This window comes from Alexandromys fortis, unplaced genomic scaffold (assembly GCF_014885135.2).
Source record: "Alexandromys fortis isolate MF-2015 unplaced genomic scaffold, M_Fortis_MF-2015_v1.1 scaffold_18, whole genome shotgun sequence".
Classification (NCBI taxonomy): Eukaryota; Metazoa; Chordata; class Mammalia; order Rodentia; family Cricetidae; genus Alexandromys; species Alexandromys fortis.
The window spans coordinates 8791135-8803185 of record NW_026067897.1 but is presented as its reverse complement, the minus strand read 5'-3'; the positions used below and the strand labels follow the sequence as shown (position 1 = coordinate 8803185).

At 41.2% G+C, this 12051-nt stretch overlaps 1 protein-coding gene across 1 annotated transcript; it reads right to left on the bottom strand.

Moving 5' to 3' along the window:
* Positions 1-2108: 2108 nt before the first annotated feature.
* Cyp7a1 (cytochrome P450 family 7 subfamily A member 1) lies at positions 2109-11814 on the bottom strand. The gene is made up of 6 exons (XM_050165869.1): positions 11661-11814; positions 9893-10133; positions 8422-9008; positions 7371-7501; positions 5425-5600; positions 2109-4647 (listed from the first exon to the last, which is right to left on the bottom strand). Exons 1-6 carry the CDS (start codon positions 11732-11734, stop codon positions 4348-4350), a joined length of 1509 nt encoding a protein of 502 aa, XP_050021826.1. The 5' UTR covers positions 11735-11814; the 3' UTR covers positions 2109-4347.
* Positions 11815-12051: the final 237 nt, after the last annotated feature.

Below are 12051 nucleotides of genomic sequence, written 5' to 3'. Positions count from 1 at the left end.
GGGGGGCTGGAGAGATGGCTCAGAGGTTAAGAGCATTGCCTGCTCTTCCAAAGGTCCTGAGTTCAATTCCCAGCAACCACATGGTGGCTCACAACCATCTATAATGGGGTCTGGTGCCCTCTTCTGGCCTGCAGGCATACACACAGAATATTATATACATAATAAATAAATTAATTAATTAAAAAAAATAATAAAGTGCTTGTTTATTGTAAGTGAGGCCCTGAATCTGATACCCTACACCAAAGGCAAAAGCTTTTATCTAAGTGCAGTAATGGAAAAATTCTAGGCACTATTTGTTTCTAATTATTTGATTTTTTTCATAGATTTCAGGGCAGGCACATAATGGGCAATGCACAGTTAGATCAGTGCAAATACCATGTCATGGGCTAATACGTGGTTTTGAGAGCCCCACATGCCCTATTTTTGCACTATGAAAATTTTTAAGCAAAATCACTTTTCTGCTCACTGAACAGCAGCTTCTAACTAAGGCGAGATCTGAACTACATGACTGTAGATGGCTGAGAAGGTCTCAAAAGTTGCACTGCTGCCATCTCACGATAGAGTGGGATGGAATTGCTAACAATTCGTACAGATGGAGAAAGCTCTGGAGGGAAGCTCCATTACAAATGCCATCCATTGCTGAGACCAAAGCTAGAGCTTCCATTTTCCTGCCTTCAAGACGTATAACCACAACCCCAAGAGCATCACAAGACGGCACAAGAATCCACTCATGCTGTTCTGTGAGTGGTCGAAGAGACACCTTATTGTCTGAGGTGAGGTGAGGATAAGACAAAGCTGATTTGTGGAAGCCCGTCTTGGTTCTCAGAGCGCTCACAGTCTCCCTGGCCCCCTTGACCAGCTAAGCCTAGGCTGGAGGGCCCATACTCTCTGACCGAGTGATGTTCCCTGCCAGTGGAGACCTGGGGACAAGAAAGGCCTCACAGACTGTGCTTATTGTGGCTTATCTTTTCACTGATAGGAATTAAGACAGTCTGCCATCTGGGCCTCCTGCAGATCTTGACTCTGAAGCAGAGCAAGCTGGGTTCTAACTCCCACAGCTCTGCCATTTGTACATTACACTGGGACAGAGGACCAATGACTTCCCTTCCCAAAGTCTCCTTCTCTTGTTGAAACACAGAGGTGACAGGAACCTGAGCCTCAGTGTGGAGACTGAGATGTCACGTGTCACATACACATGTGGAGTCTACACTGGATCCCAGGAGACCTCAGAAAGCTTCACGTTCCTTTTTCTCTTGCCCATTCTGCCTTATATTAGGCTATCATAATATCATTATTAATTATATTTAGTTGGTATAAAACAGGATTTATTAAGATATTTTAACACATACATATTCAATTATAGAATTATTTTTTATGTAGATACCTTTGTCAAATAAAAATTTTTCTCTAAATTGAATAGTGTAGTCTTTAGTTCTTAAATTAGGATATAAACTGTATCCACAGTTTTTTTAAATGAATTCCCCTCATGTTCTTTAAATTTTTCCAGAAACTGGCACATTTTTAAGTTAATAAATTAAAAGTAGCATATAGGGGTTTGTTATACAGTTAGAGCTGGTAAATACTTGGGGGTTTTTGACTTTGTTCTTTTTTTTTTTGACGTTTATCTTGTTTTGTTGTTGTTTTTGTTTGTTTGTTTTTTCTATAAAGAAACTGATTTTTGAAGTGCCAAGTTTTCTGTCCTTCTTGTCTATGCTGCAGCTTCCTGGCTTTTCAGTTTCACAGCAAGAAGCTATGGACACTAGACCAGTAGGCAAAGCACCAACACACAAACCGGCACCCACGTAAATGCCAAGAGGGCGTGGCTACTACCGGCAAATCAGGTGCTCAGGAGGCAGAGATGGGCTCTGGGTAGTTGGCTAGCTATGCTAACCTACACATTGAACTCTGGTTCAAGGGAGGAACTCTGCCTCGTATAAGGTGGGGAGTGACAAGAAAAACACTCAACATCCATCTCTGGCTGTCACACACTTGCACACATGTGTGTACATGCCTTCACCACACACATGCCTCTACACAAATGCTTACCACACACACACACACATACACACACAAAGAAAGGAATCACACATAATGCAAAGAAGTAGGCATATGATATCCCAATAAAACTTTACTCATTGGTGTGCCAGTCTGCATTTTACACACTTCATATATGACACAAAATGGTCTCTTTTGCTTTTCTTCTAAGCATTTAAAATGTAAAAACATTCTTAACACTTAGGCCGCACAAAAGCAGAAAGAGTACCTTTGGTTCATCGGCTACCAATTGTCAGCCATCACTGCACAGGACGAAAGACCTGGAACCAAGACATCACTATGACACCCATCGTTTTGTGCACGGAAAACACTCTCTTGAAAAGCCATGGAAAGGTATAAAGGTGCATTCAATTCAAGGACTCATCAAAGTTACTTGAAAAACACATTAGAAATTCAATTTAATGTAGATTAGTATATAACAGAATTTTGTTATTCCTATGCCTCATCTAAAGAATTTAATTTTCTTGATATGGAAAATAACTTCCTAGAAAGGGAAAAGCAAGAGTTGAGTGAGGTCAAAGCCTGCTCAAGCTATGCGGAGAGCTCCAGCCAGCTGCCTCGCTGTCGGACTCTGTCAAACGTAAAGGAAAGGAAAATATCCTGCCTAGGTAATAGCTCCAAGCTAATGTTTAGTGATAAGATTTTAAAAGTTCTAGGAGTCTTACAGATGCAGCTCACTATTGGAGGACCTGCTGAGCATCCACTGGACCACGGCTCAGTCCCCCACACAAAAACATTTCATTGGATTTTCTGTAATCCTGGGGAGACTTTTAAGTAAATGATTATTTTGAAATTTTTGGGTTTCTTGAAATTGTGAATATTTTAAATAAATCAGATAAAATTTTTTAACTTATCAGTAGATGAATAATTTAAACTTTCTTTTGCAAAGTTTAAAACAAAAACATGTTCAATTCTGAAAGGTGGATAGTTTTTAAATTACTAGATGTTACAATTTTTTTTCTTACAGTTATAGTACAAGGAAAAAGATAAATATAATTTGTATAAAAATATATGTATGTATGTCAGTAAAAATGGCACAGCTAATAACACTCTTAAAGAACATTACAATGCGTTATTGCACTCGGTATTTAAACACTATTGTTGATCTTCATCTACGAGGCATTTAGAGATAAAACATGACATCTTAAAAGAACATATAATGTCAATTTGCACATTTTAGTTAAATAGCTAAAATAGACCATTTTGAATGGTCATTTCCTTAGAGTTGATTTTAAATCTCATTTACATTAATTCATAATCAATTATAACATAGAATTGACTTTATTAATTATATTATTTATTTATTTTTCAGTGAGACAAGGTCTTATTCTGTAGCCCTGGCTTGCCTGGAACTCACTCTGTGAACCAGGCTGACATCAAACTCCCAGAAATCTCTGCCTCTGCCTCTGCCTCTGCCTCTGCCTCTGCCTCTGCCTCTGCCTCTGCCTCTGCCTCTGCCTCTGCCTCTGCCTCTGCCTCTGCCTCTGCCTCTGCCTCTGCCTCTGCCTCTGCCTCTGCCTCTGCCTCTGCCTCTGCCTCTGCCTCTCCAGTGCTGGAAAGGCTTAAAGGTGACAGAGGTGAGGTTCTGAGGAAATATAAAGGAATCAGCGGTGGGTTCTGGGGAAGTGCTTTTTAATCTCTGAGAATCGCTCTTCTCATTGGTGTGAATGATGAAAAAAGAAGAGAGATAGGCAGTTGAAACACCGGAATGAGGATTTCCAGCAACAACCTCTTGAAACATGACAGGAAAGTGCTATACTCCCACAGTGTCTCCAGAACGGTAGCATTGTTGTCAAAGCTCTCACCATTAGGCAGAGGAAAGGCTGGATAATCTTTTTTTTTTCCTTTAAGCAAAGTATGCTGTGATCCCTTAAAACCTTTTTATAATATGTGCTCACACCTGAAGAACCTACTCATGAAAAATAACAATTTCACTAAAACGTGAATTTGAAGCCTTTTCATAATTAATCAATAGTTTTCATAAAAATATATTTTACGAAATTATTAAATATGCAATTTCCTTAGGAAAAATCCTGCTAATTGTAATATCTTCATTTTGAAAATAAAAACAAAAGACATTGCTTCTGAGAGTGATGAAACTCAGGCCTCAGCTATCTGAGCACTCAGAAACCAGGCAGCAAGAACAGAGAATGGTACCCTGAGTACCAGTTCTTTTCACAGATACAGTCAGTCCCTGGGAAGCATCGGTGAGCATTTGTCCCAAGGGCCTGTTTAGTGAGACTCTCTAGAGTCCAGTAACATCATCCAGGGTCCTCTTCTTCCAACCACAGGTCACAAATGTTTCAGTTTGTATTTAAACTCAATATCATGTAATGGTGGCAGAATTCCCAAGCCTGCCCTGGACTGATCGAGAGGGGGACACTGGACAGGGCTCTCTACAAGTTCCAGTTCAAAGCACGAAAGCATCAGAATCAAAAATTGCTTGATCTCTTGGACAGCAAATAGTCTTCCAGGGCATATTGTAGCTCCAGATCCAAATGGCATGTAGAAACACTTCAGTTTGCTCCCATTGCTGTAGAAGGAGGTCTTTGCCTTCCCGTTCTCGTCAAGGTATCGGTCATATTTAAAAGTCTGCAATACGTACACAAGAAGCCAATGAGCTATTTTGATAGAAATTTGTCTCATTCTTGACCAAAGAGTAATTTTCTTCTAATAACTCTGTCCTCTGTGAGTTAACACACACCCAGCCTTGATCAAGGTAATCCTGGAAAGACCTTATCAAGAGTTGGTGGCCCAGAAGCTCTAGATCCCTTCTGTTCTGCCTGGGCACTTGTTCTTTTTTTTTCTTTTTTTTACATCTTTTTTTAATATTTCTTTATTATTTATTATGTATACAATATTCTGTTTGTGTGTATGTCTGCAGGCCAGAAGAGGGCACCAGACCTCATTACAGATGGCTGTGAGCCACCATGTGGTTGCCGGGAATTGAACTCAGGACCTTTGGAAGAGCAGGCAATGCTCTTAACTTCTGAGCCGTCTCTCCAGCCCTGGGCACTCATTCTTTAGTTAGGCAAAAGAAGCAAAGGATTCGAAAAAGATACTAAAAGAACCAAGTCAAATGCATTACCCTCCATCAGTGTGGATTTGGGAGAGGGTCCTTTTTAAGGAAAAAGAAAGGTGGTAGCTTTGCTATGGCTGAGAACATAATGTAGCAGAAAGCATGAAATGAAAACTGTTCAGGCTAAACGTTCAAAACTCTTTCCTCTACCCAAAGTTTCCAAAACAAATGAGTCTTTGCTCTAATGAAGGGGCCAATCCCTATGGCTTCAATGAGCAAATCAAAGCTGGAATTAGAAATCCATTCCTCATTCAGACCTGGGTGGCTGTCACCTCAATACAGAAACTTACCAGAGGATCTGGGTAGATTTCAGGATCCAAATGCATTAGCTGCGGGTAAAGAGCTATGATGTCATCTTTTCGGATGCTATAGGAACCATCTTCCAGGTGTAAAGTGAAATCCTCCTTAGCAGTCCGGATATTCAAGGACGCACTAGACAGTCTCAGCGCCTCTTTGATGATGCTGTCTACATATTGTCAAATAAAAGAGCAAGAGAGGAGGAAAGGGAAGAGGGTGGAGCAGGGGAAATGACAGGGAGGAGAGAAGAATTTGCATATTAAAAATATTTCCGAGTTAATTTCTTTTTACGTTGATGGGTGTTTTGCTGCATGTACGTGTGTGTGCAACATGCAGATGACTGATGTCTACAGAGGTCAGAAGAAGGCATCATCAGATCCTTTGGAACCGGACTTAGGATGGTTGTGAGCCACCATGTGGGTGCTGTGGGTCAAACCTGGGTCTTCTGAAAAGGCAGCAAGTGCTCTTAACCACTGGGCCATTTCTCCAGCCCTGGATTTATGCATTTAAAAACTACATAACATGAAGTCTGAAACACTTCTAACAACCAATATACAAAATGAACAAATACAGGCTAACAAGTGAAAGCTTCCTAAGCTGCTTCTGTTGCCACTGTGATGTTCTTCGTGACTCAGCTGTTCTGAAATTTATTTTCAATCTAAGCATCGAAGCCATTGGTTCTCACCCTGTGGGTCATGACCCAATTGGGGGGTTGTTGAACGACCCTTTCACAGGGGTCGCCTACGACGATCAGAAAACACAGATATTTACATTATTATTCATAACAATAGCAAAATTACAGTTATGAAATAGCAATGAAAATAATTTTATGATTGGGGGGTCACCACAACATGAGGAACTCTATTAAAGAGTTGCAACATTAGAAAGGTTGAGAACCGTTGACCCAAGTTAATAATCTTTTGATACAATACAATGTTCCTCACCATCAATGGGAACTAGATAAACATCTCTCATTTTATAGAACGCTAATCTTATTTCTGTAGGACCCTAAGCAGCTGATAAAGTTGAAAAAAACTAGTAATCAATTTTGCGTGAATTATTGTTGACCCTATTGGGAATGAAACATCTCGATAGAGAAATGCCTTTCCAAGCATTTCATGAGTCTACCACTCCGTGCTTAGGAGATCCCATCCATTATCTGGTGGTGTGCAATGGCACCCTGCTTCTAGGTGTAAAGGAGTGCAGGAACGGAATAGACCTCAGAGCTGCTGAAGTCTCAGAGAGTTTCCCTGTGCCTTTCAGCCTTGAGCTGTCAGCTGCCTTGCTCCCAGGCTTCACGCCACAACTGTGTCTGCAACCACACGCGCTTAGCCTTTTCTTTACGAGTGAGAGAAGGGAGGTGTCCAAAGCAAAGTGACAAGCCCACCCCCCCCCCCAAACCAGGCAGCAGGCAGTGCTGGATCTAAGCTCTTTCGCTTCAGAGAAGCTAAATTGTCCTCGAAGTACACACGGGCTTCTGTCCTTTACAGAAGAAAACTTAAAAAGAAGGTTGTTTTATTATAAACACGCGGCACTTCTGTATTCTAGAAAATACAGAGACAGGGAAAGAAAAGCCTTGACCCCACCCCACAAGCCAATCATGCTTTCTTGATGGTACCTTGTTCACACTTAGTTCCAAGCTTTCTTAAAAACCCCAACTTTATGGAGGCAAAGACTATCAAGGAGGCAAAGGACGTGGAACAGCTGAGTCTCACAAGTCCCATGCCCATGTTGCCACTGTTCCACCCTGTCTGTGATCCAGTTGTCATCCCACCCTGTGGGTCTCAGTTCCTCACTTGTTAGATAAAAGTGGAAATTCCCTAGTTAGCAGACGTTGTGGGGTTGTAAGATACTTGGCGTAGTATTGAGAACATAATACAGTGTGTGGTGAGCACTGTTACCGGTGACACATGAATGAGGGGTAGAGTAGAAAACACACCTAGGACCGGCAGGTCGTTCAGCTGCATTTGATCCAAATAAATAGTGTTCCCTTCACAGCTGGGATTTTGGCCAGCGCTCTGCAATGCTCCGTTCACTTCTTCAGAGGCTGCTTTCAATGCTTCAGGACTCCTGTGAAAAAGGACGTATGGAAATCATTCAGAGATCAGCAAGTAGGTAAGAACTCCTTTTCTTTTAATGAGTAAGCAAAGGGGCATTGTCCTTTACTTATACTGGATTCTGAACGGATTCATATCCTGGGACTCAGGAAGGGGCATTAAAGGGGTGTTGCTATGTAAACGCAAAGCTTTGGTGAGCTCTCTATAAATCAGTGGCTCTAGTAAGGGTGAGACATTCATGCGATGACTATAGTAATTCAGAAGAAATGTTGCATCTAACATACAATTACAATTAGTTGCCAAGTAGAATTCCAAATTGCTCTTAAAATGGCTTCAGAACATTAATGTTTTGCTATTTATGTTGTTATCTTTGAGCTGATAAAGGACACTTCCATTCAGTACGTGGAAGTTTGCTGGAGGCCGTTTGAAATCTCCTTCACCTGATTACAGTAAACTGAACCTGGGGAATGTTGGGCCAACAGTAGTCCTTTAACTTAAAATACGGCTGCAGTTCATAGATGATTTGAAATTGATGTGAAAATAGGGATGTTCAAAATTAGTAAGGCATGATCTCTGCCTCATCACATCTGCAAGCCTGTCATCATTTAAAATGCTTTTATCACGATGAAGACTGCAGTCATGGACTGAATTTGACATTAAGAGGAACTCTAGGAGATTAAGAGCAAGACTGGACCAGGGGGCCTGTATTGACAAGTGCCAGCCATCCAAGTTCTGTGGCTTCTGGAACATCCCTTTCCGTGGGACTGTGTTCCTACAAAATGCTGCTTCTGTTACGCACATTTGTTAACAGGGGCACTGAGTATCACACTCTTGACTGTTAGCAAAGAAAGCTCTGCTAGTCTTTGGGGGCTCTTAGTTAAAATTGTAATTTACGTCACTTTGAGTAATGAAAACACTTAAGTTGCTAGTCACCTGATCATCTGAAACAGGCTCCAGAAGGTTGCAGGAATGGTGTTTGCTTGAGATGCCCAGAGGATAGCGAGGTGCGTCTTGGCCTTCTCTGCGTCATCAAAGGTGGAGAGAGTGTCATTGAGAAACATGCGCAGACTGATCAGTTCAGAGACCTGTTCCCTCTTAGAGAGGTTCTTATGCTTCAAGCCCTCAGCCAGTTTTTCCCGGGCCTTATGTGCCATCCTGAACAAGCGAATAGGGAGGCCTGCCACCAGCGCGGGAAAGACTTGGTCAAATTGCTTGAAGTTGTCAAGGTTGTTGAGAATAAGAGCTCTTTGTGCATCTGGCTTTGAAGTATCTCTACCAAACAGAGTTAGATATCCGGCTTCAAACATCACTCGGTAGCAGAAGGCGTACATCCCTTCGGTGACCCAGACAGCACTCTCTGATTTAGGAAGACCAGGAGGCCTCAAGGTCAATTGGAGGTTTTGCATCATGACTTCAGAGAGTGAGTGCAAAGCGTCTCCCTGGAGGGTTTTGGCGAAAGTGTTGTTTATGTTTTCCGTGGTATTTCCATCACTTGGGTCAATGCTTCTGTGTCCAAATGCCTGGTAGAAAAGAAAAGCCGTGAAAAAAAGAGGGGCTGAACCTGCGCTTGCCAGGGATAGGAGACGGCTGAAGGACAGACTGAAGGTGTTCATACCCCTCCGCCTGGGTTTCCCATAGGTGATTTCACAGCACATCGAAAGGCAGGCCAGGACATACTCTTTCTTTAGGTGGAGTTTAGACCCCAGCTTTTCAGGGAAGTTTCTCTAGACTGTCCCACCAACTTTGATGTCAAATTAACGTGATACTGATTCTTTTTTTTTTAATTTTTATTTATTTGTTTATTTATTAAAGATTTCTGTCTCTTCCCCACCGCCGCCTCCCCTTTCCCTCCCCCTCCCCCAATCAAGTCCCCCTCCCTCGTCAGCCCAAAGAGTCACTGATTCTTTCTTTACCTTTTTAGTCTCTGTAATTGCATTTAATTTACGTAATGACAGATATGTCTAGTATTTTATTTCAAAAATTCAGTAAGTGTTGTTTTCTCTAGAAGAGAGATTCTTGATAATATCTAAATGATGCTTAAATATACAACCCTCTTCTTAACGACCGAAGCATTTGTGGGCATGGATGTGGTAATAGGCATGATGAATGTTAAGTTTGCCAGCATTCTACCCTGAGTGTTGTATAGACAACACTGATGTTAGCAATCTGTACCTTTCTTATTCATATACAGTGTCATCTGGCTCACGAAGTGCTTACAAAGTGATCAATTTGTATATGTCATAATCAATGACAATTTTACATCTACCTTGAATTTTTAATACTTAGTACTGAGACTTCCTGATTGTATGTTCCCTCTATCCTACAATCTATAACATCAGAATAACTAAATAAACGAGTACATTAGCAGGCTAGGAAACACACAGAATCTGTATAAACTAGTTACCTTCGCAGAAGTCGTGTAATGGAATTTTTTCCAATCAAAATATTTTCCATGACTTAACACCTTAGGGTATGACGAGGAGTTGGTGACGAAGTGGACGTATCTCCCCATTAGTTTGCAGGTAAAAACATGGCCGTGCTTCCTTTGATTTGCTCTCAGAAACTCGAGAGGATTGGACCCGAATTTCAGAGCGCAACCCAAGTACGGGATCAACCCGTTCTCCAGAGGAGGCTCACCTGCTTTCCTGGAAGACAGATTTGAGGGGTTTGGAAAACGACATGGTTAGCACTTTTATGAAAGCCAGGCTTTCATAATAATTTCAAGCTTCGTAACTACAGTTTGCAGATACCTCTTTTACTAAAACAGTGGGCTTTTTAGCCTACTAAGATATTGGTGAAGGTGATTACCAAAGCTGCCTACCCATCAATCCATCCGCCAGCCCATCTCTCGGTCTGTCTACCACCACACATACATATGTCCGCTCATCAAGTCCTCCTTAGATGGTTTACTATGTCTATGTCTGACTGCTTTTCCCAACACAGAGCCAAAAGTGTCAGCAGAGCCAACAAGATTATTGATCTCACTGTAGAAACTAAGCTACCGTCTAGTGCTTAGACCTGCTCAATGAATCATTTGCCCATATGCCTAAAATGTTTCATTTTTTTTCCTGTTTGTGAAACCCCAAATAACAGAAAAGGCTACAGAGCTGAAGTTTTTAAAATCTTCATAGTTTAAAAATGCTGGCATTCTGGTGTCTGGAGGTGCGGCTCAGTGGTAGAGCTCTTGCCTAGCACAAGTGGAACCTTCCATTTGATTCCCAACTCTAAAAAGAAGGAGATTATTATTCTGTGATGATATTTGAAGAGAACAGGAATCCCATTTGAAAAATTAGATTATTATAAAAAATCAAGTTGGGAGGAGTAAGCATTGGTAGATCATCAGTTATAATTCACTAATCTTTAGCTCTTTAAATGTTTTATTTTGGTTTAGTTTGATTTGGTTTTTTGAGACAGGATTTCTCTGAAGCTTTGGAGCCTGTCCTGGCACTAGCTCTTGTAGACCATGCTGGCCTTGAACTCACAGAGATCCTCCTGCCTCTGCCTCCCAAGTGCTGGGATTAAAGGTGTGTGCCACCATTGCCCGGCTCTCTTAAAAGTGTTTTATTAGATACTAAAAACTTAATTATTTTCCAACAAAAAGCTAGTTGTTTTTTGTTAGGATAACTAAATTGATTTTTCCTGTCTTAGCATTAAGATAAGCTGCTTAATTAAAACTGGAAACTATCAGGCATGAATTATAATAACTCAAAGGGCAAAGAAGTTTTTAAAAGTAAGAGAGCAGACAGCAGTCTACCTCGCTGAAGATGTGCCTGGGTATTCCTGTATTTTAATGCTGACGTAACAGAAAGCTCATATGCACACATGCTCAGCAAGTGCAGCTATTCAGTTCGTGTGACAGAAAGAACCTTCCAGATTTCACCCTTGCCAATGCACCCTTCCCAGCTCAGGTTTGCTCCACACATGCACACACAAACATGCATTTATACGTTTTTTTTAGTTATGTTTAACAAGATCTGCATCACCATCGGTGTATACAAATATTCAAAAGGAAACTGTCTACATCTTTTCAGGGTTAGCCAAAGAAGTCAGGCCTTAATTTTGAAATAAAAGATACTAATGAACTAGTACTATTTTTAAAACTGTGTAATAGTGAAGGTAAAGAATGCTAGAAATAAGCTAAAAAGAAAATTAAAGAAAAATCCTTTCCATACCTTCTCCTTATGCCAAAGATAACCCATATGACGCACACCACAGCAAGCCCCCAAATCAAAGAGATGGTCATCATTTTGCAAAGCAGGAAAAAGTCCCAAGGGGAGAGTCTGTGCTTAGCCAGGTAAGACTGCCCCTGTGCAGAGGCTCAACCTAGACTTTTTATATGCATAGGACCATGATTCAATAGCTTGAACTTCAGTGACCAAAGCAAATAACTCACTATTTGTCCTCCTATTAGAAAACAGAAAAAATAGTATCACCGGGCCTTGAACTAAGTCCACAGTATCAGAAGAGGCTCCAAAACAAGCAGAGCACTGCAATACTCGATAAGCTGGAGGTCTGTCCCTCGTGTGCTGACATAACATTCAGGCCCAGAGACACAGCTAGCAT

Coding starts and splice junctions, on each gene's coding strand:
- Cyp7a1 (XM_050165869.1), bottom strand. CDS start 11,734: ATGATGACCATCTCTTTGATTTGGGGGCTTGCTGTGGTGTGCGTCATA. Junction 10,134..11,660: donor ATCTTTGGCATAAGGAGAAG/GTATGGAAAGGA, acceptor TCTGTCTTCCAG/GAAAGCAGGTGAGCCTCCTC. Junction 5,601..7,370: donor GAACGACCTGCCGGTCCTAG/GTGTGTTTTCTA, acceptor GACAATATGTAG/ACAGCATCATCAAAGAGGCG.